General features: G+C 39.0%; 1 protein-coding gene across 2 annotated transcripts in view; it reads left to right on the top strand.

Annotated features, from left to right (window-relative positions):
* The window catches only part of CUNH11orf65 (chromosome unknown C11orf65 homolog), a 61,962-nt gene that overhangs the window by 35,084 nt on the left and 7,857 nt on the right, over positions 1–19,021 (top strand). For both annotated transcript variants that reach the window (XM_037745203.1, XM_017547063.2), the window contains exons 4-7: positions 5,791–5,844; positions 6,736–6,936; positions 8,107–8,237; positions 17,720–17,890. In XM_037745203.1, coding sequence (XP_037601131.1) covers positions 5,791–5,844; positions 6,736–6,936; positions 8,107–8,237; positions 17,720–17,890 — 557 coding nt within the window. The remainder of the gene's footprint in view (positions 1–5,790; positions 5,845–6,735; positions 6,937–8,106; positions 8,238–17,719; positions 17,891–19,021) is intronic.

Raw genomic sequence — 19,021 nt, 5'->3', positions numbered from 1 at the left:
CAATAATTCCAAAGGGCAAAGCATATGAACAGACATTCTTCAAAAGAAAACATACAAATGGCCAGCAGGTATATGAAAACATGCTTAATATCAGGAATCATCAGAGAAATGCAAATTAAAACCACAATGAGATACATCTTATACCAGTCAGAATAGTTATTATTATTTTTTTATTTTATTTTATTTTTTTGAGACAGAGTCTTTCTCCATCACCAGGCGCCAGGCTGGAGTGCAGTGTCGCAATCTCGGCTCACTGCAACCTCCGCCTCCCGGGTTCAAGCAATTCTCCTACCTCAGCCTCCCGAGTAGCTGGGACTACAGGTGTGCACCACCATGCCCAGCTAATTTTTGTATTTTTAGTAGAGACGGGGTTTCACCATGTTGGCCAGGATGGTCTCTATCTCTTGACCTCGTGATCTGCCCACCTCGCCTTCCCAAAGCACTGGGATTACAGGCATGAGCCACAGCGCCCAGCCCAGAATAGTTATTATTAAAAAGATGCTGGACGTGGTGGCTTATACCTGTAATCCCAATGCTTTGGGAGATTGAGGCAGGAGGAACACTTGTGGCCAGTAGTTCGACACCAGCCTGGGCAACATAACAAGACCCCACCTCTACAAAAAAATTTTAGCCAGACATTGTGGGACTGGTCCTAGTTACTTGGGAGGCTAAGGGAAGAGGATCACTTGAGGCCAGGAGTTTGAGGCCACAGTGAACTGTCATTATGCCACTGCACTCAAGCCTGGATGACAGAGTGAGATCCTGCCTCTAGGAAAAAGAAAAAACGAAAGATTATTATTAAAAAGACTTAAAAGTTTCTCTTGGCAGAGTTTGGGGAAATGGGCAGCAGGCACCATGCCTAGCTCTAAAGGTGGAAAGAAGAAGCCCCGAAGCAGGCCAAGGAGATAGATGAGGAAGAAAAGTCTTTCTTTTCTTTTCTTTTTCTTTCTTTTTTTTTTGAGACAAGTCTCACTCTGTCACCCAAGCTGGAGTGCAGTGGCGTGATCTCAGCTCACTGCAACCTCTGCCTCCTGGGTTCAAGCAATTGTCCTGTCTCAGCCTCCCAAGTAGCTGGGACTACAAGCACGTACCACGATGCCCGGCTAATTTTTATATTTTTAGTAGAGATGGGGTTTCACTATGTTCACCAGGCTGGTCTTGAACTCCTGACCTCTGGTGATCCACCTGCCTTGGCCTCCCAAAGTGCCGGGATTACAGTCGTGAGCCACTGAGCCCAGCCAAGAAGGCTTTCAAACAGAAACACAAAGAGGAACAGAAGAAACTTGATGAGCTAAAAACAAAGGCCACAGGCAAGGAACCCCGGGCCACAGGTGAAATTAAGAAATCTGGCAAAAAGTTAGCTGTTCCTTGTGCCTGAGGTAATGGTGACTTTTGATTCCATTCCTGTAAGCATCTATATTCTTTTTCATAACACCTTTTGCCATCTATAGCTAGAATGATTGTATAGTCATGAAGCCTATTGTACATTTAAGAATAAACTTTTAAATGCTCTTGGACATTATTGGGCTTGCAGAGTTCCCTTATTCTGGGGATTACAATGCTTTTATCATTTCAGGCTTCATTTTAGCTTCAAAACAAGCTGGGCACACTGTTAAATCATGATTTTGCAGAACCTTTGGTTTTGGACAGTTTCATTTTTTTGGATTTGGAATAGATTACATAGGAGTATGGAGTATGCTGTAAATAAAAATACAAGCTAGTGCCTTGTCTTAATAGTTTTAAGAAATTAAAGCAAACAAATTTAAGTTTTCTTGTATTGAAAATAACCTATAATTGTATGTTTTGCGTTCCTAGAAGTAGGTTAACTGTGTTTTTAAATTGTTATAACTTCACACATTTTGAAATCTGCCCTACAAAATTTGTTTGGCTTAAACATCAAAAGCCATGACAATTTGTTCTTTGATGTGATTGTATTTCCAATTTCTTGTTCATGTAAGATTTCAATAAAACTAAAAAATCTATTCAAAACATAAAAAAAAGAATAAACTTTTATAAAAATAAAATATAAAGGTAAAAAACAATTACAGATTTTGGTGAGGATGCAGATAAAAGGGAACTCATACACTGTTACTGTGAATGTAAATCAGTTCAGCTCCTGTGGAAAACAGTATGGAGGTTTCTCAGTGAACTAAAATGCAACTACCATTCAATTGAACAATCTCACTACTGGGTGTCTACCCAAAGGAAAAGAAATAAATATACCAAAAAGATACCTGCACTTCTTTGTTTACTGAAGCACAATTGACAATAGCAAAGATATGGAATCAACCTAAGTGTCCATCATTGGATGATTGGATAAAGAAAATGTGGTATGGATACATACATTGAAATACAACTCAGCCATTAAAAAAAGAATGAAATGTCTTTTGCAACAACGTGGATGAAACTGGAGGTCATTATCTTAAGTGAAACTAGTCAGGCACAGAAATTCAAATATCGAATCTTCTCACATATAAGTGGGTACTAAAAATGTATACCCATGAACTTAGAGAGTGGAGTAAGTGAGTGAGTTGGGAGAGTGCTGTAATCCTAGCACTTTGGGAAGCCTAGGTGCAAAGATTGCTTGAGCCCAGGAGTTCAAGACCAGCCTGGGCAGCATGGAGAAACCCCTTGCCTACAAAAAATACAAAAATTAGCCTGTCATGGTGGTGCGTGCCTATATTCCCAGCTACCTGGTATAGTTAGGCAGAAGGATCAATTGAGCTGGGGAGGTTGAGGCTGCACTGTACCATGATGGTGTCACTGTGCAAGTAATAGCCAGTTGGTTTTCTGATTAGGTTAATAGAATTGATAAATCACTAGCGTGACTGATAGATCCATATGGCCAATAAGCATATGCAACATGCAACATGCTCAGCATCGTTAGGCATAAGAAAATACAAATTAAAACTACAGTGAGCTACCATTAAAACCCCACCAGAATGGCTAAAATTAGAAGGATTGACAATACCAAATGTTGATGAGGATATGGAGCAACCAGAACTCTCATATATTACTGGTGGGGGAATTGTTACAAAAATTTGGAAAACTCTGTGGTAGTCACTAGTACAGCAAATTAAAGATGCACCTCGGCTTATGGCAGTGTATGTTAAGGTAAACTCATCACAAGGTGAAAATATTGTAAGTAAAAACTGCATTTAATACACCTAACCTGGCAAACATTATAACTTACCGACTTAGCCTGTAGTGTAGAGCAGCAGTCCTTGAGCTTTTTGACACCAGGGACCAGTTTAGTGGAAGATAATTTTACCACAGACTTGGGATGTGAAGGGTGGTTTCAGGATAAAACTGTTCCACAGTAAATCATTAGGCATTAGATTCTCATAAGGTGCATGTAACCAAGATCCTGTGCATGTGTGCAGTTCACAGTAGGGTTTGTATGCCTATGAGACTCTAATGCTGCTGCTGATCTAACAGGATGGCGAGCTCAGGTAGTAATGCTTCTACCACTCACCTCCTGCTGTGCAGCCCAGTCGTAACAGGCCATGGACTGCTGTAGAGTATCAGTTGTTTATCCTCATGATCCTGTGGCTGACTGAAAGCTGTGGCTTGCTGCCACTGCCCAGCATCACAACAAGAGCATCATAGCACATATTGCTAGCCTGGGAAAAGATCAAAATTCAAAATTTAAAGTATAATTTCTACTGAATGCATATCACTTTCACACCATTGTAGTCAAAACTGTAAGTTGAACCACTGTAAGTCGGGGCCATCTGTGTACATATATGTACCACATATACCTCATGACCTCTCGTATTGCATTTCTGGGTATGTAACAAAGAGAGATGATTGCTGTAACCCACAGAAAACATGAAAATGAGTGTTCACAGCAGTTTTATTCATTTTAACCCAAAACTAAAGACATATCAAATGTCCAACAATAATATAAATTGTGGTATATTCTATGATGGAATGGTAGACAGTGGTGAAAAAGAACTAACTGCTGCTATCTACAACTACGTACATGAATCTTAGAGATTTATCACAGATTCATGCTGAGCAAAAGAAGCCAAGCACGAGAGTACAGTACATATGTAAAAATTCATGGAACTATACACTTAAGATTTGTCCACCTTCGTGAGAAAAATGTTTATATGTATATTATCATGGTTCAAATATAGAAAATATGTTCCATAACAGGCTGTCACGCTTCATATTTGAATTCATAAAGTTTTTAGTCGAGAAAACATTATTCTGCAAAATTAATGTTGTGTTTCAGACTCTATATGTTCAATAACATCTTTTTTCTGATCTAACCTAATATGAGGAGACAAGATTGAACTGCCTTCTGATAAAGAACCAAGAATTTTTTTCTCTGCTTCCATTTGGTGCAGTGTATCAAACTAAAATTCAGAAAGCCTAGTAAATACAATTCTTACAAAATTTAATTAATTTGTTTATGTATTTATTTGTTTATTTATTGAGACGAAGTCTCTGTCACCTAGGCTGGAGTGCAGTGGTGCAACCTCTCTGCTCACTGCAGCCTTCACCTCCCTGGTTCAAGCAATTCTTCTGCCTCAGCCTCCACAGTAGCTGGAATTTCAGGCACCCAAAACCATGCCCAGTTAATTTGTGTATTTTTAGTAAAAATGGGGTTTCGCCATGTTGACCAGGCTGGCCTCAGAACTCCTGACCTCAAGCAATCTAACTTCCTCAGCCTCCCAAAGTGTTGGGATTATAGGCGTGAGCTACCATTTCCGGCCCAGAATTTTAAACATGGTTTTTAAAATTTAACAATAGCTAACTAGGAAAGATCATCTGCTGTTGAATTTAGGTTGATCAGTCATAATTTTTTCTTTAAATTTACCTGTAAGATAATATTTTATATGTAAATCATACTTTGAGGACTTACTTAAAAGTTTTATGAATAAAAAAATCACTTGGCTTTTATGTTTATATATTGCATAAAGAGGAAACAGTTCAGTATCATTTTTTCGTTTACCATAGATCTGTTGATTATTGATGTCCACAAGAAATTAAGTCCCTGGTTCATAAAATATTTGATAATTCATTACAAAAGAAAATTTTTAATGGCTGGGGATAGTGGCTCATGGCTATAATCCTAGCACTTTGGGAGGCTAAGGAAGGAATATCACTTGAGGCCAGGAATTTAAGACCAGCCTGGTAACATAGGAAGACTCCGTCTCTACAAAACACAAAAATTAGCCAGACATGGTGGTACACACCTGTAGTCTCAGCTATTTGGAAGGCTGAGGTGGGAGCATCGCTTGAGCCAAAGAGGTTAAGGCTTCAGTGAACCGAGATCGTTCCTTTGTACTCCAGCCTGGGCAATACAGCGAAATCCTGTCTCAAAAAAAAATTTTAAACAATTTTTCAGCTGGGCACAGTGGCTCATGCCCGTAATTCCAGCACTTTGGAAGGCTGAGGCGGGCGGATCACCTGAGGTCGAGAGTTCGAGACCAGCCTGACCAGCATGGAGAAACCCCGTCTTTACTAAAAATACAAAATTAGCCGGTCATGGTAGCACATGCCTGTAATCCCAGCTACTCGGGAGGCTGAAGCAGGAGAATTTGGGAGGTGGAGGTTGCGGTGAGCTGAGATGTGCCATTGCAGTCCATCCTGAGCAACAAGAGCGAAACTCCGCCTCAAAAGAAAAAAGAACCAATTTTTCTAATTTAAAATTAATTATCATAGGTTGGGTACCTGACCTCTTTCCTACTCAGTATTCAGCAACTGTTTAAGATAAGAGAGTGACAAGTAGTGAATTGATACATACAGAATCCTGAAGAGTAATATATTTTTTTATAGGCAGAGCTTCTAGACGCTGCTGCTGGCATTCATGTGCGATTCAGATTAGGTGGAGTAAGTATGGATGAATGTTTATTTAGTAGTTTTAATGCACATTTTTAATAGAACTTTTAAAGAATAGATATAATGTATTCATTATTATTATACTTTAAGTTCTGGGATACATGTGCAGAACGTGCAGGCTTGTTACATAGTTACACATGTGCCATGGTGGTTTGCTCCTTCTGTCACCCCATCATCTACATTAGAAATCTCTCCTAATGCTCTCCTTCCCCTAACCCCCACCTCCTGACAGGCCCTGGTGTGTAATATTCCCCTCCCTGTGTCCATGTGTTCTCGCTGTTCAACTCCCACTTATGAGTGAGAACAGGCAGTGTTTAGTTTTCTGTTCTTATGTTAATTTGCTGAAAATGATGTTTCCAGCTTCATCCATGTCCCTGCAAAGGACATGAACTCATCCTGTTGTATGGCTGCATAGTATTCCATGGTGTATATGTGCCAGATTTTCTTTATCCAGTCTGTCATTCATGGGCATTTGGGTTGGTTCCAAGTCTTTGCTATTGTGAATAGTGCTGCAAGAAACATACGTGTGCATGGGTCTTTATAATAGAATGATCTATAATCCTTTGGGTATATGCCCAGTAATGGGCTTGCTGGATCAAACGGTATTTCTAGTTCTAGATCCTTGAGGTATTGCCACACTGTCTTCCACAATGGCTGAACTAATTTACACTTTCACCAACAATGTAAAAGCATTCCTATTTCTTCACATCCTCTCCAGCATCTGTTGTCTCTTGACATTTTAATGATCGCATTGTAACTGGTGTGAGATGGCATCTCATTGTTAAAGCACATTTTTATGAAATGGAAACAATGTAAGTTTTTAAAATGTAAAACATTTTTATAGTTATATTACAATGGTTCTTTGAACTTTTCCATCTACAGGTTAAGTTTCCACCTGATATATACTATAAAATTTTTACTCACAGACATATTGAAGATCTGTGTGCTAACAGCCCTAGAAATTATGCAAAACTTCCAGCAAAGCATACATCTCATAGTAAAGATGATCATCTTCAGGAAGAGGATTATAGTGGCTGGTATCATCGTATAGAAAACAATGGCTGGAGGCCAGTTTCTGATAGAGTAAGAAAAGAGAAATGTTAATAATTTTTAAGCTTATGTATTTAGAAATCCATTTTTTTGAAACTTAATTTAAAAATTTTTTATAAATAATAAATTCTGTTAGTTTAATTGATAAATTTTGCATACATTAGCTACTCTGGGGTTGCTAATAATACTTCAAGGGACAGCAATTTTTTTTCTTATTACATTTATTTCTTCTTTTAATTATCAGCTTTGAATAGGCCATCTTTAGATACTCTGTGGTACTCAGCAGATTGTATACTCAGTATACAGACTGTAGAATGTGATATGTTGACTATATTAACACTAAGTATTGCCAGATGCTGTGGTTCATGCCTGTAATCCCAGCACTTGGAGCTGAGATGGTGCTACTGCACTCCAGCCTGGGTGACAGGTGAGACTCTGTCTCAAAAAGCAAACAAACAACAAAAACTAAACAAAACAAAAGAATATACTAAGTGTAAAAATGATCAAGGTATGAATTCGTTTAATAAACTATTGCATATCAACCATATGCCAGACATTGTTCTAGATGCTGGGGATAGACTTAAGTAGCTTGCCTTTCAATTAGGGAGACAGTCAAGCAAACAGGAGATTTCAGTAGAATGTAGTAAACATGTTAAGTGGTTTAAGAAGGGTAAATATATAGTGTTTGGAAGGATTAACAAACTCTCCTTATTATCTAGGGTTTGTGTGATAGAGCAGGGGGAATGAGTCGGAAGAGGGAAAATAGACAACCATGTAGGAGAAAGTGTCATAAAGGAGAAACCACAAAGTCTTAGGACATGATACACGGACTTCTGCATTCCTGAAAGGTGGCTGTACTCCTTGAGGATTAGAGTAATTGAAAGCTATCAGCACTAAGAGTAGCTTAGTCATCATGTGATAAGATGAGACACTGTTAGGATATATCTTTTTATCCATTCAACAAATACTTATTAAGTACCTCAGTATACTGATACTTTGTTGATCTATCTGTAGCATGTGCTTCTGAAGGCTGAGTGTACTACTTGCCCATCAGTTAATTAGAAATACCTTGAAAAGATCTATCCTCTCCTCTGTTTCTATCTTGGCATGTTCCTACTGAGCACATAGAAGTTCTTGTCTATTGGCAGATAACCTGACAATCGTATTTCAACATTTTCTATATTTATTTTTGCTTCTCAATAGTTTTGGCTATCTACTGACAGTGTAGTGGTGGAAGACAAAAAGGAAAGTGAATTCCATTTCTCTAAACTAAAGAAAAGGCAAGACTTGGAAAAGAAAAGAAAACTTACAAAAATAGAGTGGATGAGGCAAATGTAAGTTGATGAAACACGAAGGAAGAATATAGTATTTGGGGAAAAAAACACATTTGGAGAACTATACTTACTGCCTGATTTTAAGACTTGTAAAGCTACTATAATCATGACATTGTGGTATTGGCATATAGACATACAGATCATGGGACTGAATATGGAATTGTGAAACCCCCATATATATTGTTAATTAATTTTCAATAGAGGTGCCAAGGGAACTAAATTGGGAAAAAAGTAGTCTTTTCAACAAATTGGATATCAAATGCATAAAAATGAAACTTGAGTCTTATCTTACAACATATGTAAAATTAACTGAAAAGAGATCATTAAGTATAAGAGCAAAAACCATAAAGCATCTACAAAACTAATTGAAGGAGAAAATCCTAGTGCCTTTTGTCCTGGCCAAGATTTTTTAAAGAGGACACAGAAGCCAAGAACTATAAAAGAAACAATTTTAATTTCACTTCATCAAAATTAAAAGCTTTTGTTCTTTGATTGACATGTTTCAAAAATAAAAATACAAGCCATAGACAGGGATAAGATGTTTGCAAAGTATGTGTCTGACAAAGGTTTTGTATCAAGAATATGTTAAAAAAAAAAAAACTCTAAACAATAAATTTTAAAGTGGGCAAAAAATTTGAATAAACACTCCAGTGAAGTTATATAGATAGCAGATTAGCACAACTCAGCCAGTGACTAACATCATTAATCATTAGAGAAATGCGTACTAAAACAATAATGAGATACCACTACATACCCACTAGAATGACTGAAATAGTCTGTCATACCAATTGGTGGCAAGGATATGGAGCAAATGCAAATTAGTGTGTGCACTTTGGAAAACAGTTTGACAGGTTTTTTTAAACAAGTAAACTATTAAACTAGTCATTCTACCCCTACATAATTTACCCAAGAGAAATAAAAACATGTCCACAGAAAGATTCTTTGTGAATGTTAATAGCTGGTTTATTTCTCATTATAATAGTGAAAAACCAGAAACAGCACAAATGTGCATCAGCAGGTGAATGGGTAAGCAGGTGATAGGATGTCTACACAAAGGAATACCACTCAGCAGTACCACGGAATGAACTGCTGATACACAGAACGACATGGACCAACCTCAAAATAATGCTGAATGAAAGAAATCTGTCAAAAAATAGTACATACTCTATGATTCCATTTACATACAGTTCTAGAAGACACAAATCTGCAGTGCACAGAGAAGATCAGCAGTTATCTGGAGATGGAAAAGAGTAAAGAGAGAGGGATTCCAAAGGAAAGCAAGGAAACTTTGGAGGGTGATGGATAGTTTCATTTTTTATTGTAGTGATGGATTTACAGGTATATAAACATGTCAAAACTGTACATTGTACAATTTAAATATGTGTAGTTTATTGTACATCAACCATACCTCAGTAAAATAGTTTAAAAAATAAAGAACATGTACAGACAATCAGAAGACCTCCCCGGCAGCTCTGAAGCGGCCCTTCATCTCTTGTAATCACAGCATGGGTTGAGGGCAACCGCGTTTTCTATTGCAATGGTCACAGGGTTACAGTGCCTACAGCACTACCAAATGCTTAACCCTGCCAGGTCTTTTGCACTAAGATAAGGGCACTAGTGGTGAAGAAGTAGAATCCTGAGACCTGGGATTAGGACATTTGGGCAAACATACACAAAGCCAAGAACTTTGAGCTTCCAAAGTGCCTTGTTGGTATAGGGAACCCTAGCTCTCCCTTTTGAGGGAAGCAACTCTTCTCTGCATAAAGGCCTTTCAGTGACCGCACTGGCACAGTTGCCACACACATTTGTGCTGATTGTCCTCAGGATTCCCCCTCCACTATTTCTCATTGTCTTCAGCTCACAATGAGATTTGTATCTCAGGATAGCCCAGACAGCAGTAGAAGGTCCACTCCAAGAGGAGATAGTTTAGAAAACCAGAAGAGTTACAAGAATTTACTAAACTGTATTGCCAGCAGTCTCAGAAGCATTGTGTGAGGGTGGATCCTAAGATTGTTAGAGCCAGTTGGTTAGGCTGAACTTACTGATTTGACCATACTTACCTGGAATTGTGGATTTAATGTTTTGGCTTGAGTTCGCAGAAATTATGTTAATGGTCTGTTAGATTAGCCAATCAAAGCCGATTTAGGTAGAACCAATGAAAGCTCTACCTTTGCAAAATGCCGGAACTTCTCTGGCATACTGTAGAAAAAGGATTTCTAAAAGTTCAGAGAATTGTGTGTGTGTGTATGTGTGTATGTGCAGTCTACTAAACCACCATCTCGCCATTACCCCAGGAAGTCCCAAGAGATAGCTTTTTTTTTTTTCAATCAAGCTATGTAGTAATAGCTTGGTGAGAGGAGCAACATATTTCTTTTTCTTTCTTTTTTTTTTTTTTGTGTGTGTGCTGGTTGCCGGAGTCTTACTCTGTCACCCAGGCTGGAGTGCAGTGGCTCAGTCTTGGCTCACTGTAACCTCCGCCTCCTGGGTTCAAGCAATTCTCCTGCCTCAGCCTCCCGACTAGCTGGGATTACAGGCATGCACCACCAGGCCTGGCTAATTTTTTTGTATTTTTAGTAGAGATGGGATTCCACCATGTTGGCCAGGTTTCTCTCGAACTCCTGACAGCATGATCCGCCAGCCTCGGCCTCTGAAAGTGCTGAGATTACAGGCGTGAGCTACCATGAAAGGCCCAGGAGTAGCATACTGCTTGATGAACTCTGTGGTGGCTGTTCTTTACAAGGATGGAGATTATGGTAGGGGAAGCTGTGATGGAATTGATTCGTTCAGGTCACTGGGATGAATGGAACTTTGAAGTGGTAGAGGTCAGGTGATGACACAATTACAGCGAGGCTTCCAGTTGTGGCTTCTTCAATAGAGGAAATCAACACAGCCCCTGGCACCTGGTATGCTGCAAGTGACCTGGCAAATGTGTTATTTCCCATCCCATCCCAATCACTAAGCAATAGGAAAAGCAGTCTGCATTTTCACAGAAAGAACAAAGTGTGTTTTTACGTCTTGCTCTTGGAAATATATCAGCTTTCCTGCTCTCGTCCCCAGGGGTTTGTACATCTGTTTCCACAGAACATTATGCCTGTTCATTATATTTATGTTCTTACCTTGATTGAGTGTGGTGAGCGGAAAATAACAACTCCCTTGGTGGCTTAGTAGGACAAAGGCACACTACAAGGAAGCAGATAAACTTTGAAAAAGTTAAGGTTCTGGCATATAACTGAAGCTTAAAGACATTTGAGATATCCTTTGGAAAGTGAGATACAAGTTACTGTACCTTGTACCATTCACCTTGAAGAAGCACAATACTTAGAGACCTTCTCTCAATTTGAGAGCTAATGTGTGACACATTTTGGGCATGCTGCTCCCCTTTACTAGGTGAGCTAATAAAGTCAGCTGGCTCCAGTGGGACATGGAGCAAGAAAGACAATGTAGTCAAGCTGCCCTGCAACTTGGGGCTTATGGCCCAGCAGTCACAACAGCATTAGAAATGTTCATGGTAGTGAAAAACTGTGTAGAGCCCCTAAAGAGTCCAAATGGGGGAATTACAGCACAGACCTCTAGGGTTTAGGAAGAAGGTAATGAATTTCCTCTTCTGACAGAAGCTATTGTCCATTTGAAAATCTGTTCCAGATTTGCAACTGGGTCCTGGTAAAGACTGGATGCTTGGCAATAGGATACCAAGTGCTGTGATCATGAACTGACTTAGGTTTCATCTAATCAGTTAAACCATAAAATTTAGAGTATGTAAAACTGTTTCAGTATAAAATAAATGTGGTCTATATGGGAATGGTTCTAGCTGCATGAGCAGGTGGCTCAGACTCCTGCAACCACTACTTATACTGCATTGCCTTTTATATCATCTCCATACCTTTGGCTTCATAGAGAGTCCCTATGACAAGTTGACAGGGAGGAATATGTTGGAGAAATAAGTTTATCTGTAGAATATTGTTGCACCATCTAAAAATGGACGGTTACTCATTTTAATTCCCCTGTTAGCCCAGTAAATGATCAAAGGATATTCTTCCAGTGAGCATAACTTCAGGTGGTACATTTAGTTTTCCATTTCATTTGAAGGGGTAACAGCCTGTGGTAGGGATTTCACTGACTGTGCTGATGTGCTGACTGACATTTATAGTTTCCCAGCTGATCAACATTCGCAAAGAATAAAATTGGAAAATTGGTGAGTAGGTCAGGGTAGAGGTATACTCAGAATGGATACAAAGTATATTTCTGTCCCACGTGAATGCCCTCCAAAGGGCATATATGAGGCAGACAGCTCTCAGTAATCAGATGGACAAGATGATCCATCTTGCGAATGTCAGCTTTTTCCCATGGCACCTCAGTGGTTTCATCATGGAGTCTTGTCCAGAGTGGCCAGGATTACAGGGATGGAGGCTTTATATAGACTCGACAACATGGTCTTCCCCTCACCAAAGTTGTTCTGGCTGTAGTCACAGCTGACTATATAGCAAAGGCCATTGCTTTGCCCCTAGTAATGAGATATGCTGGCTAGTTGGTGACAGGCTGATTATATCAGACCATTCCCATAATAAAGGAGGCATCCATTTGTCCTTACAGTGATAGGCAAGTATTCTGGATATTAATTTTATTTCTCTGCCTGCATTACTTCTGGCAACAACACCTCTCATAACAGAATGCATTATCCATCATAATTTTATTGCATACAACAGTGCGTCTATGTAGGGAACTCATTAACAGTAAAGGAAGTGTGGTTATGGGCTCAGAACAACAAAATTCACCTACCATATGTGCCATCACCTAGAAACAGCTGGCTTTGACAGAATGTGGCATGACTTGCTGAAGTACCATCACAGTACCAGCTGGGAGACAGCACCTGATGATAAGCCAATGTACATGAAGAATAACATGCTATTTTATTTCTTTCTGTGCTCGTTTACCCTCAGCACAATCCTCATCTGTAACCATGTTCTGTATTTTTAATTATATGGGTATTTCTATATCAAACTCAACAGTTCTAAAACTGAATTTCTGACCTTCGCCATCATAAAAGTTGTCTCTTCTCGGGATTTCTTCTGATCTCAGCTTGTGACACCACCATTTAGACAGTCATCCAAGTTAGAAACAGAGGGCTATCCTAGATTTCTCACTCTTTTACAAGTGCCTACATGTAATCTGTCATCAAGTCCTATTCCACTTCCAAAGTATCTCCCAAATCCGATCTTTTATTCTCCACTGTAACATCTCATTTTTCATCTACCTTCTAATGAATTTCCTTGTCTCTAGTCTCTTCATCTTCTCTGTATAAACACTGAACTGATGTTTCTAAGACAGAAATCATTTCTCTACCTAAAACATGTTAAGGGCTCCCCATTACCTACACCCCCTCTGATATTTCCTCTCCCTAGGGTGCTCAGCTGCATGGCAATAGCTTCTTCATCTTTTGATACTTGGCCCAAATATCTCCTTATGAAACATTCCCTTACCTACCTAGACACAGTTAGGTACTTCCTTTTGATCTGCCCCATGGATCTTTTATATATTCAGTGGTTACATTTGTGCAATTATCTATGTATTTGTCTGCCGTCTCCACTAGACTTTGAGTCCCTATAGAGCAGAGACTTCTATTTATGAGCACAGGATTTCAGACATAGTTCATGTTTAATGAATGTATGTTGCTTATAGAATAAATAAATGAATGAATGAATTCTTATGACTGGGTGTTACGTTTCCTTTTCATAGGGTTGCAGGGAATGAATGAGAGATTTTACTTTGTATGCTATGTTCATTGATGGCTTTTAAACACTCTTCATTCCGACTGTTGCTGAGAATCAATAATGAACAAAATCAACAAAATTTTGATTTTTTTACCCCTGTCTTACTAAAAGAATTCTGGTTTTTAAATCCTGTTCCATCCTGTGTCCTATAGATCTTAGCTTTCCTCCACCTCCTTTGCAACTTAAGCTTTGATTCTTCGTAGGTCTTTGTTATTTTAACTTTTCTCTCTGTTAATGACATTCAGACAAACATTTCTTATAATATCCTTTCTCTTTAAATTTCTTAGTTTAGAAAGAATATATGATCATGTTAAAGTGAATACAACCAAAAATATATTGCAAAATTACCTATACATTTTATGTCTTTTTTTTTTTTTTTTTTTTAAAGAAAGAGTCTTGCTTTGTTGCCCAGGCTGGAGTGTAGTGGCAGCATGTCACTGGATTCAAGCATTCTCCTGCAACCTCCGCCTCTGGATTCAGGCATTCTCCTGCCTCAGCTTCCTCAGTAGCTGGGACTACAGCTACATGCCACCACGCCCAGCTGATTTTTGTATTTTCAGTAGAGCCTAGGTTTCACCATGTTGGCCAAGCAAGTCTCAACTCCTGACCTCAATTGACCCGCCCACGTTGGCCTCTCAAAATTCTGAGATTACAGACATGAGCCACCAACCCAGCCAATTTTATGTCTTTTTAAAAGATCACTTGTTTGTTTATAAAATATGTTTATAAAGTGATCTTTTATTTCTTATCAGTATATTTGAAACACTATTTCTACTTGCAAACCTGTTATTTTGTCAATATTTATACTACTTAGTTATAATAGTAACTCTTAAAAGAGTTCAAAACCTGAGAATTAAATTATTTGAACAATTACTATGACTTTCTTGAAAACAAAGTGCATTTATACTTCCTTAATAAGAGAAAAAAGATATCTGAATTGTTATATTTCACTGTTGAAAAAAGAAAAAAAAGAGGCCAGGCACCGTGACTCATGCTTGTAATCCCAGCACCTTGGGAGGCTGAGGTGGGTGGATCACTTGAGGTCAGGAGTGTGAGACCAGCCTGGCCAACATGGTGAAACCCCATCTCTACTAAAAATACAAAAATTAGCCAGGCGTGGTGGTGCCCTCATGTGATCGCAGCTACTTGGGAGGCTGAGGCAGGAGAATTGCTTGAACCTAGGAGGCACAGGTGGCAGTGAGCCGAGATCACACCACTGCACTCTAGCCTGGGCAACAGAGCATTTGCTCTTATGGATCATTCTTCATTTAAATTCTGATGAAGTCGAAATTTCATGAGGGCAAGGATGTATCTTCTCACTTTTATAGCCCTACCACCCAATACAGTGTCAGCCTATGAATGCTTACTATGTACCAGTGTTCAAAATGCTTTACATAGATTTACACTTTTTTTATTATTTTTAAAATTTTTTTGGGCTGGGCACGGAGGCTTACACTTGTAATCCCAGCACTTTAGGAGGCCGAGGCGAGCAGATCACAAGGTCAGGAGTTCAAGACCATCCTGGCCGATATGGTCAAACCCTGTCTTCACTAAAAATACAAAAATTAGCCGGGTGTGGTGGCAAGCGCCTGTAGTCTCAGCTACTGGGGAGGCTGAGGCAGAACAACTACTTGAACCTGGGTGGCGGAGGTTGCAGTGAGCTGAGATTGTGCCACTGCATGCCAGCCTGGGTTACAGAGCAAGACTCTGTCTCAAAAAAAAAAAAAATAGTGTTAGGGTTAGGGAAAAAATACATACATATGTATTTTTGTAGAGAGAAGGTGTTTCTGTTTTGCCCATACTGGTCTTGAACTCCTGGGCTCAAGGGAGTCTCCTGCCTCAGTCTCCCAAAGTGCTGGGATTACAGACATGAGCCATCATGTCCAGGCCACATGGATTGATACTTCTAAATCTCTTAAGAATGCCAGGAGGAAGTAGTGTTATGATTACTTTTTTTTTTTTTAAGAGATAAGGTCTCGCTCTGTCACCCAGGCTGGAGTGCCAGTAGTGTGATCATAGCTGACTGCAGCCTTGAACTTCTGGGCTCAAACAATTATCCCATCTCAGCCTCCCCAGTAGCTGGTACTACAGGCATGTGCCACCATGCCTGGCTAATTTTTTTTATTGTTTGTAGAGATGGAGTCTCACTGTGTTGTCCAGGCTATTCTTAAACTTCTGGTTTCAAGCGATCCTCCTGCTGTAGCCTCCCAAGGTGCTGGGATTATATGCATGAGACTCCACACTTGGCCTTGATTACCATTTTAAGGCCGAGGTCAGTCAGGCGCAGAAAGGCTAAGTTACTTAGCAAAGATTATATAACACAGAACTAAGATTCACATCCAGATAGTTTGATACCAGAGTCTTGCTTCATATCACCACTATGCTGTTTCCTAATCAATGGGTGTTAAATTAATAAATGAATACAACTTCAAAACAGGTGACCCTTTAAAATGGCTACCAATGTAGACCTTAAGATGAATACCAAAAAAATGTTTTGATGATCTTGGTAAGGACTGCTGACTTATCTCTAGTTACTCAGCTCATTATCAGTGAATATATTATTTTAAGTGCTCGGATTAAGACAGGCAGTGCTGCAGAAGGAGGCTGAACATAAAACTAAGGGTCAGAATACTGGCTGTCATATATATTTACTACTACATTATCTTGAACAATTTCTTTAAGCATTTTTAAAATTATTAATAGAGATGAGCATCTCTCTGTTGCCCAGGCTGGTCTCAAACTCCTAGCCTCAAATGATCCTCCTGCCTCAGCCTCCCAAAGTGTTGGGATTACAGGCTTGAGCCACTACTGTGCCCGGCTTTGAACAATATTTTAGCTTCTCCAAGTCTCAGTTTCTTTATCTCTAAAAGGGAAATAAAAATAGCTGCCACAAATAGCTGTGTCTTTTCTTTTTTTTTTTCAGACAGAATCTTGTTCTTGTTGCCCACGCTGGAGTGCAATGGCACTATCTTGGTGGACTGCAACCTCTGCCTCCCAAGTTCAAGCAGTTCTCCTGTTTCAGCCTCCTGAGTAGCTGGGTTTACAGGCACCTACCACCATGCCCGGCTAATTTTTGTATTTTTAGTAGAGTTGGGGTATCACCATGTTGGCCAGGCTGGTCTCAAATTCCTGACCTCATGATCCGCCCACCTTGGCCTCCCAAAGTGCTGGAATTTCAGGTGTGAGCCACCATGCCCAGTTTGGCTCTGTCTTTTTAAAGAGAAATAAGAATGTATGAAAAGTGTCTGGCACAAAGAAAATGTCAGTATCTGTTTTCCCTTTAACTCTTCCTCTCTTTCCTTTTTTCACTTTCCTTCCCTCTTCATCTGCCATTAGCCTCTTGATTTTGTAAAATTTACTTAACTCCTCAAAGATTTATTTCCTCACCTATAAAATGAGTAGGTTAGTTATTTGGTTTCTAAGACCATTTCCACTCAATAATTCTATGATTCAGCAATTTAATAACTTTCTTTGTATCATAAAAATGCCACTTACTGAGGGGTGATTTGAAGTTAGTGTGGTTGATCAAGTTGCTTTTTCCCCAAATGATTTCATCACATAGATCTTGGTTTAGATGCATCTGAGTTATGTAGGAGAAAACTTTATTCAATATGCAAATAGTTTTAACATGTAAATAACAATGTATGTCACTTGCATCTACTTGTAATCTCTTATTTCAAAATATTTACGTCTTTTTCCCTTTCCTCTATTTAGGTACTTCTCAGGAAGTCTGGAGGCTAAGTCAACACATCTTGAAACTCTAGGACTAATTCACAGTACAACAAAAGAGCTGATTAGAACTGTTGAAGACGGTGGGATAGATTCTGTGATGGAATGGGAAGTGGATGAAGTGCTGAACTGGACAAATACACTGAACTTTGATGAGTGAGTACACGTTGCTATTCTTAAGGAACAAGGGCAGTTATATATTTTTTTCCTAACATTTTCTATTTTCAAGTTGAATACTGGGGCCACAGACAATCTTCAAAGAAAAAAAAATTATGAATATTTATTATTTGCCTAGAAAGAACAGAAGAAGAAATGAGGGGTAAGAAATGAATGATCTAGAAATAGTAAACAAAATTAGAATTAGGGTTCTTTATTCTTAGACATTATTCTCATGCCTTAGTCTGCTTTGCTTCTCACTTTGGGATTTAGAAAAAAGTCTAAGAGCATGAAATCAATAATACAAAGACTTTCTTTCATCTTATACCCTAACCTTTCTATATGAGACACTAAAACATTACAATTTTTCAGTGATGTACTATGGCCCCTAGAAAACATTTTTAAGATTTCTTATGTGGTGGAAATTTTAGAATATTTATTGTACCCATTAAGGAAATACAATCAAAACCATAATGAAATACCACTTCATACCTACTAGGATAGCTGTAATTAAAGAGATAGATAATAACAAGTGTTTGCAAGAATGTGGAGAAATTGGAACTCTTATACACTACTAATGGGAATGTGCAATGGTGCAGCCACTTTGGAAAACAATCTGGCAGTTCCTCAAATGGTTAAACATAGAGCTGCACATGTGATCCAGCAGCTCCACTCCTAGATATATACCCAAGAGAGGGGGAAATACATGTCCACACAAAAACCTGTGCATAAATGTTCATAGAAGCATTAGTCATAATAACAAAAAAGCAGAAACACCTCAAATGTCCCTCAACTGATGAATAGATAAATGAAATATGGTAGATCTATACAATAGAATATTATTCCACAATAAAAATAAATGGGCCAGGCATGGTAGCTCATGCCTATAATCCTAGTACTTTGGGAAGCCAGGGTAAGCAGATAGCTTGAGTCCAGCACTTTGAGACTAGCCTGGGAAACATAGTGATACCAAATCTCTAGAAAAGATAAAAAATTATCCAGGCCTGGTGGTACACTACTGTAGTCCCAGCTATTCAGGAGTCTGAGGTGGGAGGATCTCTTGAGCCCAGGACATAGATGCTTCAGTGAGCCGTGATCACACCACTGCACTCCAGCTTGGGTGACAGAGCA

This window comes from Cebus imitator, unplaced genomic scaffold, assembly GCF_001604975.1.
Source record: "Cebus imitator isolate Cc_AM_T3 unplaced genomic scaffold, Cebus_imitator-1.0 Scaffold194, whole genome shotgun sequence".
Taxonomy (NCBI): domain Eukaryota; kingdom Metazoa; phylum Chordata; class Mammalia; order Primates; family Cebidae; genus Cebus; species Cebus imitator.
This window is presented reverse-complemented; position numbering and strand designations above follow the sequence as displayed.